We start from the raw sequence: 27,237 nt of genomic DNA on the forward strand, positions 1-27,237 counted from the left end.
TTTAGAGGAGCGGCCAACAGGGTCTATAATCAAAACTCGCCAGACGGCAAATGCGGGGCCAATTTTCCGTTTGGCGAGTAAATTTCAGAGGGCTATCTGCCACATGGCGAGTAAATGTTTGTACCAACATTTTTCACATTTTCAGTCTTCGTTTTGTCGAAGCTGCAGCTAATTTCTTCTGTTCCTCTGCTGTCTGCATGTCGTTTTTTTATCTTTCCTGCCGACTTGGCCGGTGAGTAAAAAAAAAAAAGTTGATTTCGGACACTGGCCAAGAGTGAATGCTTACCCCTCCGTATTCCTTTATTCTGCTATGGCTTCACAGGGAATCCATGCACCTCGCTTACATGACACTTTGACTTACCTCCCTCCCGTCCTTTGTGTTGTATCACAGACGGAAGGGAGGAAACACAGAAGAGTCAGTCTGCAACAATCAGACACAAACAGGGCCTCTTCCCACTTGATATAAACATCCTCTCACCAAACATCCTCTCCGTCCTCTTCTAGCCTTTAAGTAAACATCTTGTCCTTCATAACTCTACAAGGTAAAGTCAACTAGGGTTGCACAATTAATAGCAATTTTATCAAAATCGCATTATGGACTAGTGCAATATTCACACACTATTTATTAAAGGCAAAATGTGTGTAAAATACCATTCTGAGTTATGGTGCTGCAGAAACGTCCCGACCTACAATCTCTCTTTGGTACAGATCCTCGCAAAAATCACACCGTGATCCTTTTAACATATTTTTCAATGAAAATGAGAATTAGGATGCAAAAATGACCATTTCCTCCGATATCATTGCTCATATCGCAATTGCAGTATCAGTCAAAATAAACGCAATTAGATATGTTCCTGAAATCGTCCAGCCATAATTTATTAATTAAAAAGGATGACACCCTCTTAACACTGCTGCCTTTATGCAGCATGTATTTATCACATTGTTGTTGTTGTTGTAGTTTTGCGATTCTTTGCCACGGTGGAATGGCCTTCAATGCTCATTCTCCCAATGATTTCAAAATGCATTTTATTCCTTTGTGCTACAGTTTTCACTTCAACTTCAACATTTTGGGGCAAAACTTTAGGCAGGTAGAATCACAGTAAACGCACACAAAAGCAACCATACACACAGAATAGCAAAGCCATGCAGGAAATGAAACGGTGTATCGCTGTAGAAAATATAGCCTGGTGTAATCAGGAGGAGAGTGTCTTGTCACTTAACCAAGGAGCTCTCCTGATACGTAGTAGATTGCTTACTTCCTGCTTGGATAATATATGTACATCTTAAAAATAGCCTTTGTACCTATCCTTGGGTCAAACAAACCAGCAGCGACCAGTGTGTAGAGATAAAGGGTATCACAATGGTGGTTATCAACTTTATTTGTTAACCCAGAGTTTCTCCTTTAGGCTCTGTGCGTGTTGCCATAAAAGCTGTGCTATCAAACTGTATGCACCGTGTTGTTTTTGTTTTTTTTAATACAGAAACCTACATGCATTCAGTTGGTGATGCAGAAAATCTGAGTAAGAACACTGTGTATGTTGTAAGTGTAATTTTTTTCCCTGTATGCTTCAGGAAATATTGCCACATTAAATGTTACACGGCATACCATCCACAAGAGTGATGAAGGCACAGCAACTACATACCAATTTGGGTTATGTCTTTATGCTTGTTCCTGATTTGCTGAAATCCGTTTTGCACTGCTGGTATTTCAGCTAATAGAATACTGATTAGAAAATGGATTAGTCTAATGGTATTCATCACAGATAATATTCAATCAATAAAATTCATTTCACTTTGATTTGGCCAAAAACTGAATTGTATCCATTATGGGACAGTGTCAGACCAGACGCAGAATCAAGTTCAAAGTTTAAGAACTCTATGATGTGCAGTTGTCACGTTAGACGTTGAACAGTAGGCATTGAGAGTGCAGTGAGTGGTAAAATAAATATATTAACTTACAAATTTACACAACGTGTCATTTTCTGCCAGAATTCGTCTCATGCCTAATTTGTTGCTGTAATATTTTCTACTATTCTTAGCTATTCATTTTAACAACCTGTTCCTCTTGACTGAAGTAGGTGGCACACATGGTCCATTTTGTGCGGTAAAAGGCTTAAAAAAAATTAAATAAAACGTGCCAAATGTCCCCTTTTATGGGAATGCGCACCACAAACAGGTCCATGACGTAGAGTTGTCTCAGGCTATCTGCCAGAGGAGAGCCTCGCTGTGCAGGATGAGTGGAATACAAGGAACTCTATTCTGCCCCCCCCCCACTCCACCACCCCCCCCTGTCTGAACATCCTGAACCCAAACACACACATGTTTGGGTTGCTGAGTGAGCTACTAGAAGGGAACAACAGCATCTAACATATTTGAAACACTTGTTTGTCTCCCCTTACTTTCTGCACATTTGTTGTTTTCACCTATAAATTGGCATAATTTAGCTCAAGTTTAACGGTAAACAACACCGTTTTTACTTGTATTTTTTTTTTTTTAAATATGTTCATATGTGTTTGTGTTATGTCGTGAATGTGAAAATGAACTGCTACCTCCTCTGTCAGCTCTAGCCACTAAAAAACGAAATAAGCGGAGAAATCAGGCCAATTACAAAAGCTGGTCAGTCTGACGTGGTGTTGCCTGAGCTCATTACTATTCATGAGCTCGCCCAGGTGCGCTGGGTAAAGGATGCTGATAGCCAGGCTCTCATTGGCTAGCTTTTAGCCAATCAGAGTCAAGCAGCTTAGCTCATTGAATATTAATGAGAACTGGCACAAATCATGCTGAGTCTTCCTGCAGGTTTTCTATACCACGCTAGAATGGCTTGAAACAAGGTAACCAAGGCATTTTTTCCACAAAAAATGTTACAGAGTCCATGGTAGAACTTCAGACATTACCACAAAGTAATGAAATACGTGTGGCAGGGCACCTTCAAGGCATTAAAAATTACCATACTGTGTAAAAAAATGAGTCCCAATCCCTCCTTTACATTAAATACTGCGTGAAAGCACCAACAGTCAGAGAGAGAGAGAGAGAGAGAGAGAGAGAGAAACAGAAACACAGAAACCAAGAAAAAATACAAAGAGAGTGTCAGAGAACGACAGAGAGACAGAAAGTGGAGGGGGCTTGCCTTAAATCTTCCTCACTGATTGGAGAGTTAGTTTAAAAGAAATGGAGTTGGAGTAAAAAAAAAAGAGAGAGTGGACGACTTGGCACACAGTCACCCAAATGCATCTGGGCCAGCTGGCCTTTGAGTTGAACAGAAAACACACTCTGAAGCTGTCACAACAAAATGTTGTGCAACTATTCAAGAACTAAAACCGCAGCAGTTCCCATTGTGTCATTCCTGTGGAAAATAGATCATTCAGAAACAGGCAACAGAAGGGGCAACCACGACACTCAACATACAAGCATACAAACTAGCACTATAATTAGGCACATGCCAATCAAACCTAAGATGTTTTTTTGTTGTTTTTTTATTTAGGGAGTTTTATGCCTTTATAAGAGAGCAGTAGCACCAATATCTCTCTTTTTTTATTTTACTCAAACGTGGAGAAAATAAATTTATAAAAGTGGTAACTGAGTTGGCTCCAAAACGGTGGAATGAGCTCCCTATTGACATCAGGCTGGCCGAAAGCCTACGCATCTTTCGCCAAAGGCTAAAAACACTTCTCTTCTGACTGCACCTCGGATAAACATAAAAGAAAAGAAAAAAAGTATATATATTTCTTGAAGCTGCACTTTCATATGGCTCTCTGTAGTTTTGCTATGTAAAGCTAATGTACCTGCACTTACTACTTGTTGTCTGGAGTTTGCACCTTCAGGGTTGAAGTTGGAAATCGCTTTGGATAAAAGCGTCAGCTAAATGACATGTAATTGTGTATTTATATGTATTTAAAATGTATTTATATGCCTACTCAGTTCTAATTCATTTTCAAACATCCCAAACACCATAAAAAAGACCACTTGCTGTGTGCCAAAGCACTTTTGCTGGAAAAGACCTTCTCATAGCACATGTTCAGAGCTCAACATGTTAAAGCAGTGTTGCATCAGTTCACAAATGATGTAAGGTGATAATGAAGCATTTGCTGTTGCTGTGTATGTCACTTCCATAATGTTTGATTTGTGAAACACAGATTAAATTAAATGAATGATCAAAATCAAAGCATCCAAGATCAATATCCTGACTTTTAGTCCCTAGCTGTAGTCAAGCTGGATCCTACATTTCCCATAATGCAACTGGGTGGTCTTTCATTTGATTTTCAATGCTTGGTAAACACCACCATCTTCCAAACTCCACACTTCAAAGTTGTGATCCGGCCTCTCTAAGAATTTTCAGTCTGAAGCACAGGCTACGATAACGTTGACATCATTGACGTCATCAGGGTATTTTTTTTTCCCCCAACTTTGGAAAGCTCCCTTCAGAGCCACAGAAGACATTATACAACTGCTTTCACAGGATGAGTAGAACACGAGTAAACTGAACTTCCTGTGTAAAGAGGTTAAAGTGCCCCTTTAACAAAATACCGTGCTTTGAAAAGGAAACAAAGACTGACATTGCCACCAATAACATTTTCAAATAAGTTAAGTAAAAACATAATTCTTACAATTAAAAAGTTGCTAAAAAAAACGAACATGAAAATGTAAAATGTCAGCATTCACGATTAGTATTCATGTTGTGTGATGACTACTGATAAAAAGACAGCAGTTTTTCACCCAGTTCATGACTCCATAATTACAGCCCTGTGGTGAACCATTTGAACTGGGCCAGTAGAAACAAGTTGGTTCACCAGCTCCCTTCCTCCTGAGATAAACCCCTCTTTGTGCTTTCTGTTTACATGTTACTCTGTCCAAGGTCTAATGCAGCCACTGAATCTTCGCCTAAATGATTCAGACCGCTCTTCCGGCAGGTGTGTGTGTGTGTGTGTGTGTGTGTGTGTGTGTGTGTGTGTGTGTGTGTGTGTGTGTGTGTGTGTGTGTGTGTGTGTGTGGTTGTGTCGGGTCCCCCTTTCATGTTGCTCTCATGATATTGTACGATGCAATAAAAAGGATGGATATAATAAAGGGCAACAAGATGGAAATGCAAATGTTAGGACTGGACCTATGGACTATAGGAGCTTTGCACTCCGTTTCAAAAGGTAAGATTGATTTGACTCCATGTTCGCCTGTCCCTACTTTCTTTTTCAAATGGATACCGACTTACCAGGATACATGACAACAATTAACAAAAAATAGCCTGATGGCCACCAGGGATGTATACATATACATAAACCCATGTGCACACATCCAGCTGCAAACACGGACGATTTCCAATGTCCTCACTGCTAGAATATTGAAGTGAAACTGCTGTGTCTGCATTGAACACGCTTTCTGTGACACAGTGTTTCCGTATAATTTAAGATTTCTCTATAAATAAATCAATCATTCACACTTCCTAAAAATAATCACTAAAATATTTGTAAACACATACATAGATGACTCTCGCCACCCTCCGTGTTGAGTTGAGCCTGAGGTCATAATGCTAAAAGGTAGACATGTTGCAATCGAGCAGCCCCAGCATTTCAGCAGTAATCCAAGATGTATTTATTGTAATTGCGCCAGTTTTAACCAGTCGGCTAATTTTCAACTGTAGTCCTAGTTACCTAGAATGCATGTCTTTATGTTGGGAGGAAACCGGAGCACCCGGAGGAAACACACAAAACACAGGGAGAACATTGAAACTCCACACAGAAAGGCCATGCCCGGGCCAGGGATCTGCAGTGCCTACTAGCTGTGAGGCAGCAGTACTAACCACTGAGCCACCCTAACAGTAGACCTTTTAAGCACATGACATTAGGGCTGGGACGTAGTCGACGTAATCGATTATGTAAATGCGTCGGCACAAATAATTTGCGTCAAATTGTCACGCGTAGAAATCTATGAATAACCGGCTGCCTCCAGCAACCGCGCAAGTATGGATTCCTCGCAAGTTCAACAACACGTTGAGAAAAAGGCTCGCACACGGTCTTCTACGTGTGGGAATATTTTACTCTTAATGCCAACAACAACGTGGTAGTCTGTAGACTTTGTAAAATGCTTCCCTGAGTCAGGATAACAGCAGCAAAACACCGTAAGTTCTGCTCACCTTTTTTTCCCTTTCCCTCCCAAGTAGTTCAGATTCTCTGCCCGAGCCCGAACTTGACCCACGGGCCGATATGTCCCGCCACTATCCTCGGGCCGGGCCGGGTCCTTCTAGCCTGGTCCTCCCAGACTCTGGTACATTTCATTTGTACAGAGAGTCTGGCCTCTCTCCATTGACAAGTGTTAACTTCCTTGAAGGCGGGTACTCTGTTGAAGTTTTAAACTATTGGATCTGCCCAGAGCCACTCTGGATCTGCCACAACCAATCGCTAACGTTTGGTCGTGCCGTATGTCATGCGCATGTGCAACAAGAGGGGAGACCGACAACAACTATCGGCTTATATTTAGCATTAGCATCGCTAGCTTTAGCCTTAGCCAACTCCTTCACCACTAACGGAGCGAGCTGGAAAATCAAACTTTTCCCGAAACCCGTGGGGAGGAGGGCAACAACATCATGGCCACCAACAAAACTCAGCAAAGATTGTTCTTGCTTGGGCTTTAACTTCTGGATATTCGGCAGCATTGCTGCCACAACGGACCGAATGGCTTCGCTCGCATCTTTCTAATGCACGTCCTCAACATCATCGTTCTCAGCCACTCCCTTTGTTCGCTGATTGGACCTACAAATATTTGACCGGAGAAAACCCAAGAATATACCGCAAACCCAGACGGAGTACTGAAGGGAAATGAAAATTGAGCGGAAGTAAGTAGGAGGGCGGAGCCAGGCTAGGGCCCTTCAGCAAGTATTTGTGTTTTTTTAATCATGACTTTATTATCCTTGTTGGGTGGGGAGAAAGCTATGCCTCTCCAGCTTCTCCCGTAGCTCTGGGTATATGTCCTGCACTGATTTGAGTGTGAGGTAAACTGTGCTAAATCGTGTCTCCCCCATCTGTAGCACTCTTCAATAATTGCACAGCCAGGCCAGATTGTTTCAGATATCTCACGAGTCCTTTAGATTCATTCATTAGAGTCAGTTATAACGGCTCACGTATTAAAAAATTGTCGGGTTAAAATGCTCGGGCTCATAATTCCAGTTAATGTGTCGGGCTGGGCCGGGCTCGGACACAACGTGCACTGTAGACGTGTACGATTATCAACAAAGTGATACGGAATGTGTTCCCAGTAGTAGCCCAACGGTACGTTAGTACATTGATTCGTTGTAATGCCCTGCTATGACTTAACATTAAGCATCATCAAACGCTGTCAGTCGGCAGTACTATTTTTTTGGTTTACCATCATCATGAGTGACCCAATCGATTACAGACTGTTATATTAGACACTCTGCAACTTGCCTTATGTTGGATTTATTTGATACATCTGATTTCATATATTGTATATTGCACTTTTTTTACTGTAAGATTAAAGGGAGAAGAGCTTGGATGTTAAACAAGAGCTTATTCATTATGTTAAAAAAAAGCAAATACAGGCTACTCTTTTGTTTACTTTAAGTTTTTATTTTTGTATTCCTTCTGAAAGTGACTTTATTTTGTTGTTGGATTGATAGCCTACATCTGGCTTCAGGTTGCACTATATATTCATTTTACTTGAACAGTGCAGTGTTAAACAATTTTTATAAATAGAGACTTGAACCTTATTGAAATTTGTTTTGTGTAAATTGTTAATAATTGAGCAATGGGAAAATAATCGCTTATTGAAAAATGTATCGTTAGATTAATCCAAAAAATTAATCGTTACATTAGTCGACTAATCAAAAAAAATAATCGCTAGATTAATCGTTTAAAAAATAATCATTTGGGACAGCCCTACATGACATGCGAACACCCACAATTACTGTTATTAAAAGCATAAAGCCGACATTGTTCCAGAGAGAGGCAACAGTTACATTTGCAGTGCACAAGCCATTGCTGCCAAAACTAGTGAAATAACAAGGATGAAAAAACAGAGCTAAGAGTAAAAGATGGTGGAACTATTTCATTTGGTACTCACCGATCTGGTCTTCAGGAATGAGGCTCTCAAGTGGTGGCTCCAGCTCGGAGCTCTGTCGCAGGTAGCTCTTCATCTGAGTGATGAACTGGCGGAGAGTCTGCAGCAGCTCCAGTCCAGAGGCGTAGCCCTGCCAGGCCTGGGTGCCCGCACCCTCGCTCATGTAGCTCAGGTAGTCCTGCACCAGGCAGCCGAAGTACGAGCCTTTATCTCGGGACAGCTCCAGCACCCTGCGAATCGCCCTCTTCTCAGGCGTCAGCAGCGAGTTGAAAACACCGCTCATCTTGCGCAGCTGCCCTCGCAGGGCCTTCTGCAGGACCAGAGCGCTGGCGCTGGGGCGGCGCTTTGTGCGGTGGCCCGGCGGTACCATGGTCAGGTCCTGATCTTGGTCCTGGTCGCTCTCCAGACTGACCCCATAGTCGGGCTCCTCTTCCTCGTCGTCTTCCTCGTCATCGTCGTCCTCCATGCTGCAGTAAGGCAGGTGGGACGGTGGGAGGGAGAGGGGGAGGTGGGTGTTAAAATCCGCCACCGTGGGGGGACTGGGGTCATGCAGAGGGGGAAGGAAGAAGGCCGAGGACTGAGAGAAATCCAGAGAGTCTGAGGAATCTGTGGAAAGGCTCATGTCGCTCAGCCGCTGGCCGCCGCCACTGCATTCCTCGCCTGCTTCTTCTTCCTCTCCTCCTGTCTCATCTGCCTGCTTGCTTGGTGTCATCAGCGAAGGGTCTGGAGGACTACTGGAGTCCTGGGTGGAGGTTCTGATAGCATTACACCGAGACAGTCTGGCCCTAATGAGGGCCTTCTCTATAGTTTGGTCCTCCAGCGCCAGGTGGCACTGGGCATCTTCCTGACTGGAGGATGGGGAGGCCTTGGCCCGGCGTGGAGAGGAAGAGAGAGTTGATAGAGAGATGGGCAGGGAGGGCCGGGGGATGGATATGGGGGAGCTGATGCTAAATCTCTTGGGAGGGGAGGACGAGGGGCTGATGCTTAGCGAGGAGCCCAGACGAGAAAGGAGGCTGCTGCCCCTCTCCCTCTCCCTGTCCTCCATCTTCTCCTTGGGGACGTTGATCCAGGCGATCTTCTCCGGCATACTGCGCTGTCGGAGAGGAGGGGCTGAGCGCTGCAGCACAATGCGAGGCGGGGGTGGACGTGGAGGTGGGGACCGTGGCACGCTGTCTGCAGGGCTTAGCTTCTGGCTGCTGCTAATGCTGGTTTGGCTGTCAATGTCCGGTAACTCTGTGTTTCTGTCGAGGCTCTGAAGGTTGCTTTGAGCGAACTGGCTGCTGTCACTTTGCTCTGAAGTACAGACCTGATGACTGTCTCTGCAAGGGTGTTGAGTGTCCTTGTTGTTGGTTTCTAGGCTGTCGCTGACAGCTTCCTCCCTCAGACCTTGCTTTGCTGTACCAGAGGGATTTGAAGCGGTGCTGTGGTCACCATCTGGTTGGTGAACCTTTATGAAGAGGGGGTTGATGAAGCAAAGTGCTCCATTAGACTGGCAACAATCAAGCTCTGATGGGGTGCGGGTTAGAAGCCGAGGGCGCCCTGGGTTGGTGGCCGAGAAGACTGGTCTCTGGGCAGGGGGAGGTGGTCTCTCGGGAGCAGCTATTCCAGACAAGGAGACCGAGTCCTTCCTCCTGTGGCAACACTGAGCATCCCAGAAGCCTGTGTGAGACAGTGAGAGAAATATGCTACCTATATTATGTTGACAGGGTGTAATACAACATGAAAGCACCACATTTAATGTCTGGGGCCTGTCTCATCCCAAGGGGTTTACATACTAGTATGTGGCTTGAAGCCTTTTCACCAGCTTTCAGACAAAATAAAGAGTACTCCACTAATTAAGCATTGCACTCTTATAATGTTGTTGGACTCACGATAGTTAAATTATCAAAATCGATGCAGAAGAACCAGAGATGTTGTCTTTGTTATTCCAGTGCGTTCTTTTTCCTTGTCAAAACCTGGCGCCTACATTACCCACAATAACTTTATTTGTATAGCACCTTTAAAAACAACAGCTTACAAAGTGCTTTAACAGAAGAAACAAAAGCATAAACAAAACATAAATATACACAGCACATCAATACACATACCTATGAATACACAACATAAGATGGGGCAGCTCTAAAGGACAGAAAAAACTAAAAATAACTAAAATAAAATCAAATTATCGAGTAAATGTCCTTAGTTTTCGTCTTTGTCGATCTTTCATCGATCAAATTACGTTATATCTCTCCGAGCATGACATTTCCCGTAGACATGTATAGTTTCCGACTGGAAACCCAGAAATTCCGACATTCCACGTCAAATTGAACACAACATGTCCGTGGCTCCGTGCTTCTCGCCTGGCATCATGGCGGTACCGAAAGTCGGAAGAAAGCGGCAGTCCTATTTGATTATGACTGTGTCAGATAAAGTGCCTTGCAGTGGAAGGTGGTAAAATATGTGGTCAATTTATTACAGGGGAAAATCCCACAAATTTGAAAATACATTTGAGAAGCGCACACAAGCTAGGAGGCTAACCTAGCTTACCTTAAGGAGAACGCAAAGCCCCCTTTCCCAGAAACAGAAGCTAACCCCGGTAACGTTACGGGCATGGATGTATGGATACAGGGCCAGGCAGCATGACAGAGACAACCGCAGGACAGAGAACACTACAGGAGGGCTTTCACCGGCGACCCGATAGCTGCTGGTTAGTACATACGCAGGAACACCAAAAGCAGGAGGAAGCGTGGGTTATATGTGGATTGATACTGGGATGTCTACACACCACTGTGTGAGTCGATTGACTTCAAAAAGGTTGCCACTTTACTCGAACCAAAGTTGAAAACACCTGTTCATGTCTTCTTTAGTCTGTTGGCTATTTAGGTTTTTTCCTGGAACACGTCACTTACACATTTTGCACTTACTGCGGCGTCTTGTGTAGACTGTTTACATATTTATGACCACATGTAGGCTACATTTTATGTACTGGTGTTATTGTTGAATACATTGTGAATACATATTTCTAAAATTGTATGATGTTTTTGTTGTTATTATTACACAATACTTTTTCTGATCTTTTTAAATCCCCCAACAAATAACCCATATTACAAAAAAAGACTAAAACTAATAAAAATTAAACAAAAACTAAGCATTTTCAAAAAATATAAACTAAACTAGCAAACCCGCTTTAAAAACTAATTAAAACTAAACTGAATTTGAAAACAAAAAGTCAAAAACGAAATAAAAATAAAAACTAATGAAAAATGCAAAACTATAATAACCTTGCACTGAACACACTTACTGATTTGTGATGGCATCGCCTAGATATGTCAATTACTGGAACTAGTTTAAAACTGGCTGAGTTGCAAATCCCTCTCTTACTTACTGCAGTTCCAGGCTGAGCCAAAGCAATAGCAAATGCCACAGAAATAGGTTTCCTTCACATTGTGGTGGCCCCTGCTTAGTCTGCTTGTGTGTTTGTGTGCTGCGTTGGTTACTGTGTTTACCTATGTTGTTTTCAAGGTGCCAGAGGAGCAATAAAACTGTCAATTGTCAGCTGTTTGTCTCCTGCTGTTCTTTTGGTAGCTGACAGTTGTATAGACTCAAACCAAACTGTGCTATACTACAGTGAACGGCAGCAAAAAATATGGACTAAAAAAAATGCTTAACTTAAAGCCCCCTTTAACTTTTGCCAACTTCTACCACTCATCCACTCCCAATGATTCAATACAAGACCTGCAATTACAACCAATCTAAAAAAATGCCCATATCCTTTAGCAGACTAGAGGCTCAGCCTGTCAGGGAGCGTATCTTTTCCTAGCAAACAAGAAAGAGGGGAAAAAAGCAATAAACTACTGTAAAACAACAATTTGTGGAACCTTTAGAGTCCGAGCCGTACCAGACAGAGCAAAACAAGACAGACACACACCAGTGGGAACAATACGGCATGAGGAATACTTGTACCAGACACAGAGCAGCCCCTTCACACAACTACAGAGCAGAAAGGAGAGGGCAACAATACTCACTGTGATCCCAAAGCTCAGTGACACACAGACGAGCTGTCGGTCGCACACTCAGTCAAACTTCTCTGTACAGATCTGACGGTGTTGCAGAGGACACGCCGTTGTGTCTGCACAGGCTGAAGCTTCTCTGGCTCACTCATGCTCAATCTGTGTTATGACTCACTCCTGGTAATGTGTGTGTGGGCGGGCTGTTGGCACAGTATTCCCGCCTCCCTTCCTTGCTTTCCGTTGGAGTTTGTGGTCCGTCTCGCTCTCTCTCTCTCTCTCTCTCTCTCTCTCTCTGTTGTTCTCCTTCTCTGACACACGGAGACACGTTTTTCCCATTTCCCTCCTACTCTACTCTTGTTTACTCTCTCTCCTATTAGTATATTCTCCTTTTGTTCTGGGGCTGTGCAATAAATCGAAGTTTGATCACGATTTTGATTTTGGCTCCTAATGATCACAAAGACAGAGTAATCGAGAAAAACGATTATTTTGCACATTAGGTTTTGCAAATCAACTTATTTTGTCTATTGTGTTGAATTTTTCAATATTGACCAAAATAATTGTGATTATTAATTTTTCCATAATCGAGCAGCCCTACTTTCTTCTGTTACACGCTCTGAGTGTATCACTTATTACTGCTGCTAAGTCATCAGATACAGTTTTGATAATTCAGTTTGTTCTCGACAATTCCAATTTCGTGGAATTGTTTTGATTACTCAATTATACTTACAGGCATGTTCACACAAGTATATGCCAAGCGCTGCTGTACTATCTTCAAACACACACACACAGCATAGAGGAATGTGGTTTGGTGTGGTGATGTAAGAACTGGGAAAGTCAACGTTAAGTCAAGGGCAACTTGTAGAGACATAAATATGACAGCTGAACTGGAGCCATAAATGGACAGAGCTAACACACTGCACAGTACTTCAGTCACTTTGATTGGTGCTGAGCTGGGAATCTTTCAAAAACCTAATTACTCACTGGGCTTATGTATAATTTACACAACATATGTAGATCAAGCAGACATAAACTTATGACATGTCAAAGTGAGCAGTAGATTAGACTTTGATTACCATGCTGCATGTTACTAATGTTAATTAGTATACACTAATTAATTAATAAAATATATTTAATATATGTAATAATAGGGCTGCACGATATTTTGTTTCATCATCTACATCGCGATGTGGGCATGCGCGATAGTCACATCGCAGGACGTTGCGATGTTGACGCTACAACTTCTTTGCTGCTTGATAAAAAAGTAAACTTTCACCGGTCTCATTTTCCATGATTGTTACCGGCCGACCCTTCCCCTTTAAGACAGGTGGTCATGTGACGTAACGTTAGTCCGACGAGGGGGGTTGTTATGGGAAGTGAGGCTCTCCCGTGTGTAGAAAAGTACCGTAAGCGGCAGCTGCCGCTGACACAGTGATGCACATGCTTTTCCATGGGTAGTGAAGCTACAGTAGTCAGTGTTTTATGTTCGCTGCAAAGACAAACTAAATCACCTGATTAATGCAACGTAATCACGACATCTCCCGGCCATTTTTCACCACAGAAAGCTGCTACCAGCCAGGCTAAAGCTAACATAGTTAGCCTAAAGAAACAAGGCGTCTGTCCCAACTAACGTTATGGTTCGGAGCTGCGACGCTGGAAACGTAACACTAGTCTACAACAGCAGTCTGTTTCTGATATAACGTAATTTACACTGATTTAAGTTCTCTTGGATACACAGTTTGTTGAAGAGTGTGACATGCAGGCTCTGCATGCACAGCAAACCAACAATCATGATCAATTTTAATCAATTTATCAAACAACCAAAGCAGGCCCCGCTAGTCGACCACAACCTGACATTTAGAGGAAGCAACATGCATGCATTATTAATATTCACTTTAGCCTGGATTGATGTTATATGAATACAATGGTGTCATGTCAGTCAACCAGTGTATTTCTTCCTAATTTCCCTCTCCAAAATCACTTCAGAAGAGTAATCACAGCCTTACTTGCTTTGGTTTTTGTAAAGCATTAAAGTTCAACAAAGACTGGTTCACATAAGAACATTTCCTTTTTCATTTTTATTTTCTTTGTAGATGCACTCCCCTACAAAATCACCCCAGTAGTTGAGAATGATTTAGTATTTCTAAATAGGGATATTTATGTCCTCGTAAAAATTTGTCTTTTTTTCATATCGCAATATATATCGCAGGGAAAAAATAAATATCGCAATGTAAGTTTTTTCCAATATCGTGCAGGCCTATGTAATAATACTGTTACAAAGGTGGATTATCTTTGTAAATGTCTGTGCAAATAGTTTGGAAAACAGGAGCCTCTGACATCCAGGAGGTAAATCAAACCTGCAGCAGAGCAAAGTAAAGGAAAACGCTTGGCTCCCTTCTTTTAAAAGGCATTCATCTACTGTAGCTGCAGAGGGAAATATTGAGATTGTAGCCAGGACATTTCAGGAACGAACCTGTATCTCTAACCTTCAAACCTTATTATTATTAATTAATAGCCAACTCCAAACCTTAGAGTGACAGGAAACATCAGCATATCAAACATTGGATTAAAAAGCAATGACAATTTGGCTAAATACAAGATGGCTTACAATGATTGGTGATGAGCAATACCATAAATCAGAGATGCTCACAAGTCTCTGAGCTAAAAGGCCGAGCCAATGTTTTGCATTCAGCGCTTACTTTGTTTGGGCCTTGTTGTAGGACGTTTTTAAAGCCAAAGCTTCTGATGAATGGCACAGAAGCAGGTGCGGTCGAAATGTTATCCTCTCTCACGTGTAGCGCAGCAGATCAGTACATGTTATGTAAATACTGGAGGTTATAGGTTACGCACGGAGGGGAATAAACTCATCAGACGTTTCCTGTAAAAAAAAAGATTGTTCAGGAGTCCCGAATCTTGAGCTGAGTCTGAAGTCTTTTGAGGACGAGACCATCTCTGCTATAAATACAGAATCCTAACTGTGTAATATTTACAGCTTCTTCTAACTGCATCTAGCAGGCATCCCGAAGACAACTTCATTGTAGCCATTTGAAGTGTCCCAGTTCATTTTTTGAAAGACTACAGAAAAAAGGCCTTAAGAAACGTTCAGGGTGCAGGTTTTTTCAGATAATCTAGCATTGATTATGTTACTTAGTTAATGCTACATAGCTGATATAGCTTTAGAAAGGCTAGCCAAAGTAGCCAAAGTAGCAAAAATGCACAACCCACTTGTTCAGTCAAAATACGTACAGCAACTAAACAGTGTTGGCGTCCTACACTGACTAAATAAATGTTTATTAATAATTGATAGCACGAACACATAATTTTCAAACATTGGCAAAGATTAGTGTCTCTGTGTCCCAACCGGCATCTGCAGAAGCTTCCCACAAGAGTCAGGGTCTGTCCGAGGTTTCTGCCTAAAAGGAAGTTTTTTCCACCACTGTTGCACTAAATGCTTGCTCTTGGGGGAATTGTTGGAATTATTGGGTCTTTGTAAATTATAGTGTGGTCTAGACCTCCTCTATCTGTAAAGTGTCTTGAGATAACTTGTTATGATTTGATACTATAAATAAAATTATACTGAATTGAAAGACATTTTATTAAATGTGGATCAGTCACATCTGGTACCTGATCCCCTAAATAAAGTCAGTATCAGCCCGGGTACCAACCTCTTGTAAAATACACCACCAAAGCACAAATGAAAACTGCAATGGTAAGGGCCCTCTGTCAAAATCAAGTTTAAATAGCTAATGTTTTAGTTTAACTCAGGTTTAATCAATTATGACGAACTGACAATGAACCTGGGACTGGCTAATATTCCAGTGTAGAAATATTAGTTTCTGGGAATGTCAGAAAAATGGGTTGCGGGAACATGTGTGTGTGGGGCTCCATAGTGGCCAACAGGTCATTTTTGCCCAATGGTGGGTTACAACAAACAAACTGCCTCCTAAACCAAACTGTCATTACAGGTGGAGAGTCATATAACAGAACGTAAACAATACGACACTGTGACGAGCCAACAGTACTTTGTTCTCATCTTTCCCAGCCATTAAGGTTGCACGTATGTACCTACGTAACAGCCTTTTAGATCAACTATCCACTGCCACTCAAGTACCTTAACAGACACAAAAGCCGCCATTGTGTCACCTCACTAAACAAGAACCCTTTTGTGAATACAGAGAGAGAGAGAGAGAGAGAGAGAGAGAGAGAGAGAGAGAGAGAGACATAACTGTATTGTGTAATGTAATTACTTTGTAATAGTGTGTTGTATAGCGATCAGTACAGTATAGAATGTGACACCTATGTATTTAATATGTGATATGTATATGAATTAGAGAGAGAGAGAGAGCGAGAGAGAGAAATACAAGAAAGGGAAAGAAATAGAAAAAAAAATGTATGTCAATGGTGGAATGTAACGAAGTACAAATACTTTGTTACTGTACTTAAGTAAATTTTTCACGTATCTGTACTTTACTTAAGTACAATCAATAGTGCATACTTTTGACTTTTACTTCGTTACATTTTGCAGCAATTATCTATACTTTCTACTCCACTACATTTCTACAACGTTCCGTTACATTTTCAGATCAGTTTTTTCCCCCTGACAAAACGTCTTCCTGACCGTCACACGTTTGCAGTCCGCAGGGAAGCCTTCAGCAGCGGCCGTCCAGCTCCCGGTGCCGCTCGCGATATTACGAATCCCACTATGGCCACACCAAGACCCGCCCTTCAATAGCATTTATTGGCCAAGCACGTACCGCTCCCAATACTACCGCTGCTCCTGTTACTGCTGCTGCTGCTCCCGATACTCTGCTTGGTCGTATGTGAAGCATCCGTTCGCATAGGGTTAATATACAACCCGTATATCTATCTTAAAAACACTCCCGGTCCTCCTCAGCTGTGAAGACACGTACTTGTTGTCCAAGCCCGTGTGTTCTTGCTAAATAAATGTGTGCAGCATTCACTGTCCCGTGGGAAATAATGCAAAGTCGAGCTTCATGCAGATCACCCTGATAGATAACCAGAATTGTAAGTCAGAATGTAAACTGGGCCACAGATGGTAAGCACAATTACATTAACCTAAAACTAACTTCATTAAAATGCCACAGCCCATACAGTTTTTTTTTTAATTATTAGAATATAGACATTAATAGAATAAATCGTTACTTACTTTTAATACTTAAAGTACATTTAAAATCAGGTACTTTTTACTTTTACTAAAGTAGGGTTTTCATTGTTGTACTTTTACTTTTACTAAAGTAAATATATCTCTGGTTATTTGTACTTTTACTTAAGTACTGAGATTCAGTACTTCCTCCACCACCGATGTATGTAGATCATTTGAGACTACAAAAGACTGATTGAATCATTGTGTGTCATCCTGAACTCTTTCAGAAGCTGTCCGGCAGAGGGACAGTGGAAGTCTGGCCGAGTCAGCCGAGAGTACACGACAGCTCAGAGCTGAGTCACAGAACACGAGCCTGAATGCACAGAAAGGTCACTCTAAGTGGGTTATGGAAAGAGCAGTGGTGTGTAAAATAAATCCACCAACACCTACACAGTTTTAAACCATTATTTTTGCCTCAACTAAGTGCAAAAGTACATAGTATAAGTTAGGAGAGGCAGGTAGTCAAAATAATGTCTGCACTTTAAAGAAATACATAAATGAAATGGTTTTGTGATAACGACATGGTCTTCATTATAGTAAAAATGTCTTCACCCTTTTTTGAGATGAAGGTGTCAGATTATAAGAATGAAAATGTCCAGCGTATTTAGGGGATGGCTGTAAGAAGGCCGAACCCAGCTCTCGCATGAGTCCATGCCCAGCTGAGCAGCACTGATCTGGGCCTGGAAGAGGCTTTTGTCCCTGGGGGGGTGAGTCATTTAGCAAAGGCATGCCAGTTAATCTTTCAAGCAGGGGGGAATGTGGTTGACAGGGGCTTTACGAGTGTAACGAAAAAAACTTAATTTTTACAAGAGATGTGGAGTGGAGTAAAACACTTAACTTTTCTGAATCAGCAAGAAGCTGACAGAGCTACACAAATCAGTTTGACTGCAAACAACTGATGCAATACTACCAATAATTGATTCAAACTGGCTGGTGTCTCTGACACAATAAGGAAGATTTATAACAAACACAACTTATGACATGACACACTGATACTACACCACTGCACACAACCTTTACATAGTTTACATGGTAATCCTTTCTGGAGACTCCTCTCTAGTGATTTTAACACGTCTCCCTATCCTACAACTCTATACTTTCATTACTTAATAGGATTATGGGAACACCTAATGATGTACATTTACACACCTACATCCAACCTTACACATACTAGGTTTTCATACTCGACTATTTTTTTTTTTTTTTACATGTGTTAACAGGTTCATTTGCAAATGTTATAAGCCAATTTTCTAATTCTTTCTAGATAAAAAGCAATCACTTTTGCCATGAAGCATGATTATTTCCTTTATCTATTGTTTTTTATCTAAATCATGTTGCTTTCTGCTGCAATGGAATCAAGAAACTTCATCTTCATTTTCCCACCTTCAGCTTGCAATCAGTTCACAGATTCCCCCAATTGCATTCTTGTTCCCCAAATATATATTCAAATTTGAGAACAAACCTGCTCCAAGTTTAGCAACCTCCTCAAGATCAGCAGACGTTCTGGCTGAAGCGATGGCTTCTGGAAGCTTCAGAGTGAAGGGCAGCACATCCCTAAGAAAAAGAGAAAAGTTGGAATGTAAGGGACAAAGACCTGGTCAACAGAGAAAAGAAAAGAGGGCGGGACTGACAGTTTTTTCAAAACGTGTGTGAGTCACTTTGTTGAAAAAGAGGAGCATGGTGTAGCCTGGGTGTGTGGTGTATGTTGGACCAGACAGCTGGAGGGTAATATATGCCCGCTGCTCTCCTCCCTGTGGGTCTTTTACAAGCTTTCCAAAGTTCTCAGTCAAGCAAACCTTAGTTACCAAAGCTTAACATTTTACCTACTGATTTGTGAAGGACATAATAATTATAGTGTACGTGCAATTAAGTGAAGTCCCTGTCTGTCTTGTGCCAGCGCACCAGGATATAAACAATCGTTATCTCGAGCTGATGTTAACTATAAAAGCTCATAACCGTAAACTTTGCTACATAGCATTGGTTGGGAACATTCCAGTGACCTGCCACTGCAGGTAAACAAAGCGACTGTACTGAGAGAACCTTATTGTTTCCAATTATAATTCTGATCAAACCTGCTTTCATTGTCTGTCCTGTTTAAATGACACAACAAGGAGTTGTTGTTTTGTTCAGGCACCAGTGGTGCTATGTGCAATGGAATAGTAATGCACTAGTGATATATTTCTATTTCAACTATGTATCCATCTAAAAATGCTTCTGTGCTTCCCTGTTGAGATAAAGGATGACAACATTCTTGATACCTCCTTCCTGGCCTTTGCTGTGTTGTATTAGAGCCAGACGTACTCATTTCTACCCACAAAAACAACAAACATTTTAGAGTTATACTGTAAAACCTAGATTTTAATATTCTGTATGTGAACATACAATGTGTGATTATTTTGGCTTAGTATATTCATCAATATATCTTTACTCTTGCAAGGATCCTGGAGGGAGCCTGGGAGTATGCCCAACCAGTCTACATGTGTTTTGTGGATCTGGAGAAGGCGTATGACCGGGTGCCCCGGGAGATACTGTGGGAGGTGCTGCGGGAGTACAGGGTGAGGGGGTCCCTTCTCAGGGCCATCCAATCTCTGTACGACCAAAGCGAGAGCTGTGTCCGGGTTCTCGGCAGTAAGTCGGACTCGTTTCAGGTGAGTTGGCCTCCGCCAGGGCTGCGCTTTGTCACCAATCCTGTTTGTAGTATTTATGGACAGGATATCGAGGCGTAGTCGGGGTGGAGAGGGGTTGCAGTTCGGTGGGCTGGGGATCTCATCGCTGCTTTTGCAGATGATGTGGTCCTGATGGCATCATCGGCCTGTGACCTTCAGCACTCACTGGATCGGTTCGCAGCCGAGTGTGAAGCGGCTGGGATGAGGATCAGCACCTCTAAATCGGAGGCCATGGTTCTCAGCAGGAAACCGATGGAGTGCCTTCTCCAGGTAGGGAATGAGTCCTTACCCCAAGTGAAGGAGTTCAAGTACCTTGGGGGTCTTGTTCGCGAGTGAGGGGACAATGGAGCGGGAGATTGGTCGGAGAATCGGCACAGCAGGTGCGGTATTACATTCAATTTATCGCACCGTTAGACTGAAAAGAGAGCTGAGCCAGAAGGCAAAGCTCTCGATCTACCGGTCAGTTTTTTGTTCCTACCCTCACCTATGGTCATGAAGGCTGGGTCATGACCGAAAGAACAAGATCCAGGGTACAAGCGGCCGAAATGGGTTTCCTCAGGAGGGTAGCTGGCGTCTCCCTTAGAGATAGGGTGAGAAGCTCAGTTATCCGTGAGGAGCTCGGAGTAGAGCCGCTGCTCCTTCGCGCCGAAAGGAGCCAGTTGAGGTGGTTCGGGCATCTGGTAAGGATGCCCCTGGGCGCCTCCCCTAGGGAGGTGTTCCAGGCACGTCCCAGCTGGGAGGAGGCCTCGGGGAGACCCAGGACTAGGTGGAGGGATTATATCTCTAACCTGGCCTGGGAACGCCTCGGGATCCCCCAGTCGGAGCTGGTTAATGTGGCCCGGGAAAGGGAAGTTTGGGGTCCCCTGCTGAGCTGCTACCCTCGCGACCCGACCCCGGATAAGCGGATGAAGATGGATGGATGGATGGATATTCATCAATATACTTACATTATGTGTTTTGAATAATTTTACTAAGTACACTAATTCATATACAAAAGAAACCATATGTGGTACAAACATTATATACAAAACAAAAGCAGCCCGTCACCCCACAGCTGCAATTTTAAAATGTTGACTTTTTCGTCTCTGTCCAAAACAGGGCAAATATCTGTATATGAATAGATAGGAGAGTCTCTATGTTCCACAGACATAAGAACCAATGTTGATGTGACATTGTGAGCCTTTAGCCATGTCGCAACAATTTTGATAGTTCTACATCCTGTCCTCTGCACATTCTATATATCCTTTTTGAACTTTTTCCTTTTTGAACTTTTTCCTTTTTGAACTTTGTGCACTATGCACTGCATTTTTGTACATCCTGCACTAACCAAACAGCCTTTTATTTCATTCTTAATGTTAAATAGACATATGTATGTACTGTATGTGTTATTTGTTTCTGTATTTATTGTTTGTTTATTTTATTGTTTTTCTTTTTAATGCACCATCAACCAAAACAATATTTCTTAAAGGCAGTGGTGGAATGTAATGAAGTACAAATACTTTGTTACTGTACTTAAGTACATTTTTCACGTATCTATACTTTACTTAAGTACAATCAATAGTGCATACTTTTGACTTTTACTTACTTTTACATTTTGCAGCAGTTATCTAACTTTTGATCTCTAACTTCATTAAAATGCCACAGCCCATACAGTTTTTTTTTTTATTATTAGAATATAGACATTAAGAGAATAAATCGTGATGCAAGTACTTTTACTTTTAATACTTAAAGTACATTTAAAATCAGGTACTTTTTACTTTTACTAAAGTAGGGTTTTCATTGTTGTACTTGTACTTTTACTAAAGTAAATATATCTCTGGTTATTTGTACTTTTACTTAAGTACTGAGATTCAGTACTTCCTCCACCACTACTTAAAGGCAAAATGTGTGTCAAAATACCATTTTGAATTAAGTATAGTTGTGGTCCTGCAGAGATGTCCCGACCTACAAATCCTATCCTACAGACTAAAGAAAAAAATCTTTGTTTGGTACAGATCCTCGCAAAAAAAAATCAAACTTTAATCATTTTATTTTAATATTTTTTCAATGGAAACGTGAATAATGACCGAAAAATGACCATTCCCTCCAATATCGTGTGAATTACATCATAATCGCACTTTCAGTCCAAATAATCGCAATTAGATATTTTCCTCATATCGTGCAGCCCTAATGTGTATGAAACATACAGTATTTCAGACTGAAGAACTCACCTGCTGATGCAGCAGAAAGCCACCAGACGGAAAAGGTCTGCAAAGCTCAGGCCTGATCCCACCAAAGAGAAAGCTGTAGGAGCACAGAAGAACAAGATGATGATGATGATGAGGAACACAGCAAACTATCAGAGGAAAATCATTAAAAACAAAAACAAGGTTTAGTCAAAACCGCTCCAAAATTAACCACATTTAGTAGTTAAACTCTAAAGACCACCGAACCGTACGAGATTTTTTTGATTTCATTTCATCAAAGAAATCCTGCGATTTTGGCCATAAACTGCAACTCTTAGGATATAAAACCATGCAGATTCCACATGCATCATGTTTTTACTTATTTTACTGGCAAGGGGCGAAAAGGATATAGCTGAGAAACAAGCACAACAACCAGTACAACTTGTTTTAAACCAATGCATGCTAAAGGAATGGTTTACTTCATCTTTATAATCCCTCATCTTAAATTCCCCTAAGGATAAAAGAATAAGACTGGTATTATAAGTGTCATATAAATAATCGGAACAAATGGCAACCAGAATGACTGTGGTGCTAACCACTTTCTCCATGTGAACTCAAATTGTTGCTTAATGCATTTGTAAGAGATTAAGTGCACACAGAACAGTTGGGAGGAGGAAAACTTATGCAACTTGTCGGTAATACAATAGTGAAAACGTTTTTTGCTATGGGCACACAGGTGCAACAGCTTACAGTCGTGCCTACTGGCACTGTGCCTACTGGCACTGTGCCAGTAGGCACGACTGTTCTGTTGCACTCAGCGTTTTCTGAATATCGACAGAGATAACAGGCATTTCTGTGTGTTGTAAGATAAGCAGTGTGAGATTTTATCAGTCAATAAAATGGAATTGTTTGCAGTTATGTCTCTACAGTACATTTGAATCCAAAGGTTGATTCAAATGGTTGAATAGGGAGAAGGATGCAGAGACAGCGAGAGAAGAATACAGGTTTACACTTTGGAGTGAATGAGAAGTGGGTTAAAGCCAAACGTATGTCAGGCCTACAACTTAGAATTCTCCTTATCTGAAATCTCCACTGAGCTCTAATCTAACACACTCTTGTTCAAATATTGACATTTATAAGTGAAAGACTTTTGACTGGCAACATCCAGTCAAAGAACTACTAATGAAAAATTTGCCCTTTTGGCTAATTCTGGCACTTTTAATCCATGTATAATCATGCGTTTTATTAATTTGCACTGGCCTTAAATAAACTGAATTGAATGGAACTAAATAAAACTATGGAAGAATCTAAGCCGTGTCAACTTTCGTTGACAGTTTTCAATACTTGGCGCTATGAACACCAATTCAATTCTCAAAATGTGCTGCGGGTTCCAACATCCAAAACAACATCAACACGGTGGGATTAAACAGTCAAAAACAGCCGCAAAATCAAACATGTGATACATACTTTAGTTCTAAAGTCATCAAACCATACTTTGGATAGAGAGTTTTGATTTGGCACATGGGCCAATAAGACTTATTTGCTTCATCTGCACATACTAACTAACTAACTAACTAACTAACTATCTACTAGGATACACTAAACAATTTTACGCAACTCAACATTTCTCTGTTAAAGAACACAAGTTCTAACAGGCCAAAGTACAATGTAATCCTCAAGTAGCGTGAGAGTAAAATGAGTCACATACAGTAAAACCAAAATCCAATTCAATCAGGAAACTTGTGCCAAGGTTTTAGTCATTTATTGGAAGATAATACACACTTGAGCAATAACCAGATTATCAGTCATGCTAATGGCACGGCTTTATGGATGGCAATAGCATTCCGTCGGTCAGCCCAGCACTTTGGTTGAGACTTAAATTAGGCTTTTACTGAAATATTTGTCTTGGATGGATGGATCGCCACAAAATTTGGGATCCAGTCAATGTGTCCAATTCTTTGTTTATTGACCAAATATTGGCAAAATGTATGACATTTTCATCAGCCTCAGCTCTACTTTAGTTGTATTTAAGCAAATGTTAGCATGCTACCATTCTAAAATATGGCGAATGAACATGGTAAGCGTATCTGTTTCGCATCAGCATGTTAGCAGTGTCACTATGGTTCTGCGTAGAATCAACGGCGTACCCATGCAGACCCCTGCAGACCCCTCTGCGTCTTCGCCGGACCCTACGCCGTAGCCTGACGTGCACCTCTCGAAAAATGTAACTACACGTCGCGGCCACGCACGTCGCTCGGCCGTGACTCATTTCCTGGTTAGGGTTAACTTTTCCTGCTACAGATTTCCCACCGTGGTCAGAAAGAACAGGGGCAACATGGCATCATGACTGCGTAAACATACACGGCACTTTCCTAAAGCCAAATGGCGTGTTATCTGTACGCATATTGAGCTATCCATGTGTATGTCTACGCTGTATACAGCGGATGTAAACATACACGCCCCAAGACGGTGACCAACGTCACACGCTTACTAAAACAATAAACTGTTGGGTTTAGGAAAAAACATTGGGGAAGGCTTTATTAAAAAAAGAAAGAAAAAAAACGGTTGTTAAACGCCACGCGCGGGATGCAATCCCAGCTCTCCTGGATGAAAGTCCTGTGCTTTACCCATCCGCCATCCCAACCACACTCCTTTCATACTACTCGCTACGGCGATAACTCGCATGTAATGTAGGTCAATGGAGGCCAAACAGCATTGATAAACATGCTAAAAAATGATTATGCGTCTTGATAACAACGCCAAAATGGCATACGAATTGGCGTGTCATACATACGCCTCTTAGTGAGATCAGTCTGACAGGGGAGACACTTTTGTTTCTCTCACTACGACTCTCGAGTCACAACTTGCTCCGAAGACAATTGTCGTCACTCTCTCACTTTCTCCCTCGCTCTATCACCCACTCCCCACACACACACACACACACACACGCCGGCTTGAGGCACACACCAACGCACAAGTAAACAAAGAGTTCCGCGATTGACCCTCCGGAAACCACACACCCTCTAGCGTGCTGGCGGTGAAATGCACCGCAATGCAAAGACCCACGTTCAACCCTGACGCAGAACTCCGAAAGGGTCACGATGTTGTCGAGTCTGAGTCCGAGACTCGAGTCTCTATTCTCTGGACTCATGACTCAACTTGGACTCGCGGACTGAGGACTCGACTCGAGGATATATATAACGAGACTCGACTCGGACTTGGGGATGTATATAACGAGACTCGACTCGGACTCGGATGAAGTTTCTGACTTAATAGGTTATAAAAATTTGATATAAGATGTTACACTTTTTCCTGTTTCGGCCGGGATCTCTTTTTTTTCCTCACTGCCACACATTCGCTTCTCAGTTGGACACCGCTACCGCTCGCTCTCCTTGCTTGACAACACACTTACTGACATCACTCGCTTAACGCTGCTAATGGCTGTGTTATAATAACAAAAGGTCTACATAAGCACTGGCTAATTCATGCTTTGTGTTGTGTGTGATTACCAGTTATATGGCCACTTGGCCAGTGCGAATACAAATGGAAAAAAAACGGTTTTGGGGGAGAGTAGTTACCAGTTTAGAAGTAGACTGTCCCTATAAATACGTTCCTGTAACTACTTGGTCTGAAAGAGACTCATTTTCACATTTGGAAAATGCAGAGAGATGCGCCCCGGATCGTGAAGTTCGCCTACACGGATTTTACATCCAAAGCTGGAAAGAGCAGCGCTAAATGTTGTGTGTAATTGCACAATTGAGGAAAAGACTGATAATTTATTGATCAATAGAAAATGTATTTCAAAATAAAAAACATTACACTTCCTAAAGTTTTGTATTCATAACACGATTGTATTGTTAAAATTAACTACTAGTAATATTATATTACTCAATAGCTGACTGGATTGAATTCTGGATTCAGTGAGACACTTAAAAAAACTCTAAAACACCTCAATATTTTTTGTGCTGCGATAGAACCTGCATCACAAGGAAAACGTATAATTGACTAATGCATATGATAATAAACGGAAGAAGCTTGTCGTTTACTGTTGACTTGCTTTACATCGTCTTTGCAATCTCTTTTTTTCTCTCACTTTTTCCTTTTATAATTATATCAGCTCTTTAAAGGTGCCAGAGTGGAGAAATGTAGGCAGTCTTGAAATATAACAGACTCAACCTTGATGACTCGACTCGGACTCGAACACTGGGGACTCGAGACTTGACTCGGACTCGAACTCAGGCAATGGTGACTCGACTCGGACTCTTCTTTGGTGACTCGGACTCGAACCCTGGGGACTCGACTCGGACTCGACAGTTGGCGACTCGACTACAACACTGCTGCTGGCAGTTTCTTCATCGTCAGGTGGCATTGCTCGCCCGTCCTCTCGTATCCTCTCTCTCTTCTCCTCTCGGAAAATAATTGAAAAGACTCTTTCTAAAGTTGTCGGGCCAAATGTGTCACATTTGTGGCACTATTCAAACCATCTATAGCGCATGGTCTAAAGTGCAATTTAAGGCATGTCCAAGTCCACTTTTGCTCGTTAAACACTGCATGAAGTATCCCTTAAAGAATTGACTACTGTACTTATTGTTCTTGTGCGTTGTTCTCTTCAGGTGATAAGAGAGACGTCACAGACTCTTCAGTCTACACTTTTTACCAGTCGCAAAGGCTGTAGTGGGCGGTGATACACACACACACACAGCGCATACTCTCACTAGGTAAGCATTGGGAAATTCCAGTCTGGTGCCAAAGTGTCAGCACACACAGGTAGAGGAAGAAGAAACTACACATTAAGAGCAGTGAGATGGCTGTTCAAAGCTTCAGGAAAGTCCCTGTGTTTCAGGTAACTGAAAATAGAACAGAACAAAGAAGAAAAGAACAGTGGATTTAGTGATTTACTAATTTAGATGGGGGTGATGGACGAGTAAGAAGTCTGTAGAAAAGGGAAGATCCCAGGTCACCAAACATCTCACTGACAGATATACAGTATATTGAAGCCTCTGACACATTAGATTGAGATAACCCTCTAACTCTGGAACAAAGCCTCAAGAGGAATTACTGTACACACAACAGAAGGTTAAAAAAAAAAAAAAAAACAAGGGTGCCAATAACATTGCTTGAAACGGTTTGTTATTTATTGGTTATGACATACATTGTGGGTGGTTTGACTGTAGTAGAAGGTGAGTTATTTTGAG

General features: G+C 41.8%; 1 protein-coding gene across 1 annotated transcript in view; it reads right to left on the minus strand.

The window, feature by feature from the left end:
• Positions 1-27,237, minus strand: part of LOC144532908 (ras and Rab interactor 2-like) — a 55,366-nt gene that overhangs the window by 12,042 nt on the left and 16,087 nt on the right. The window contains exons 6-8 of the mRNA XM_078273878.1: positions 22,088-22,160; positions 18,674-18,765; positions 8,065-9,720 (exon numbers count right to left, since the gene is read on the minus strand). Of these exons, the coding sequence (XP_078130004.1) occupies positions 8,065-9,720; positions 18,674-18,765; positions 22,088-22,160 (1,821 nt within the window). The remainder of the gene's footprint in view (positions 1-8,064; positions 9,721-18,673; positions 18,766-22,087; positions 22,161-27,237) is intronic.

Source organism: Sander vitreus, chromosome 17 (genome assembly GCF_031162955.1).
Source record: "Sander vitreus isolate 19-12246 chromosome 17, sanVit1, whole genome shotgun sequence".
NCBI lineage: Eukaryota > Metazoa > Chordata > Actinopteri > Perciformes > Percidae > Sander > Sander vitreus.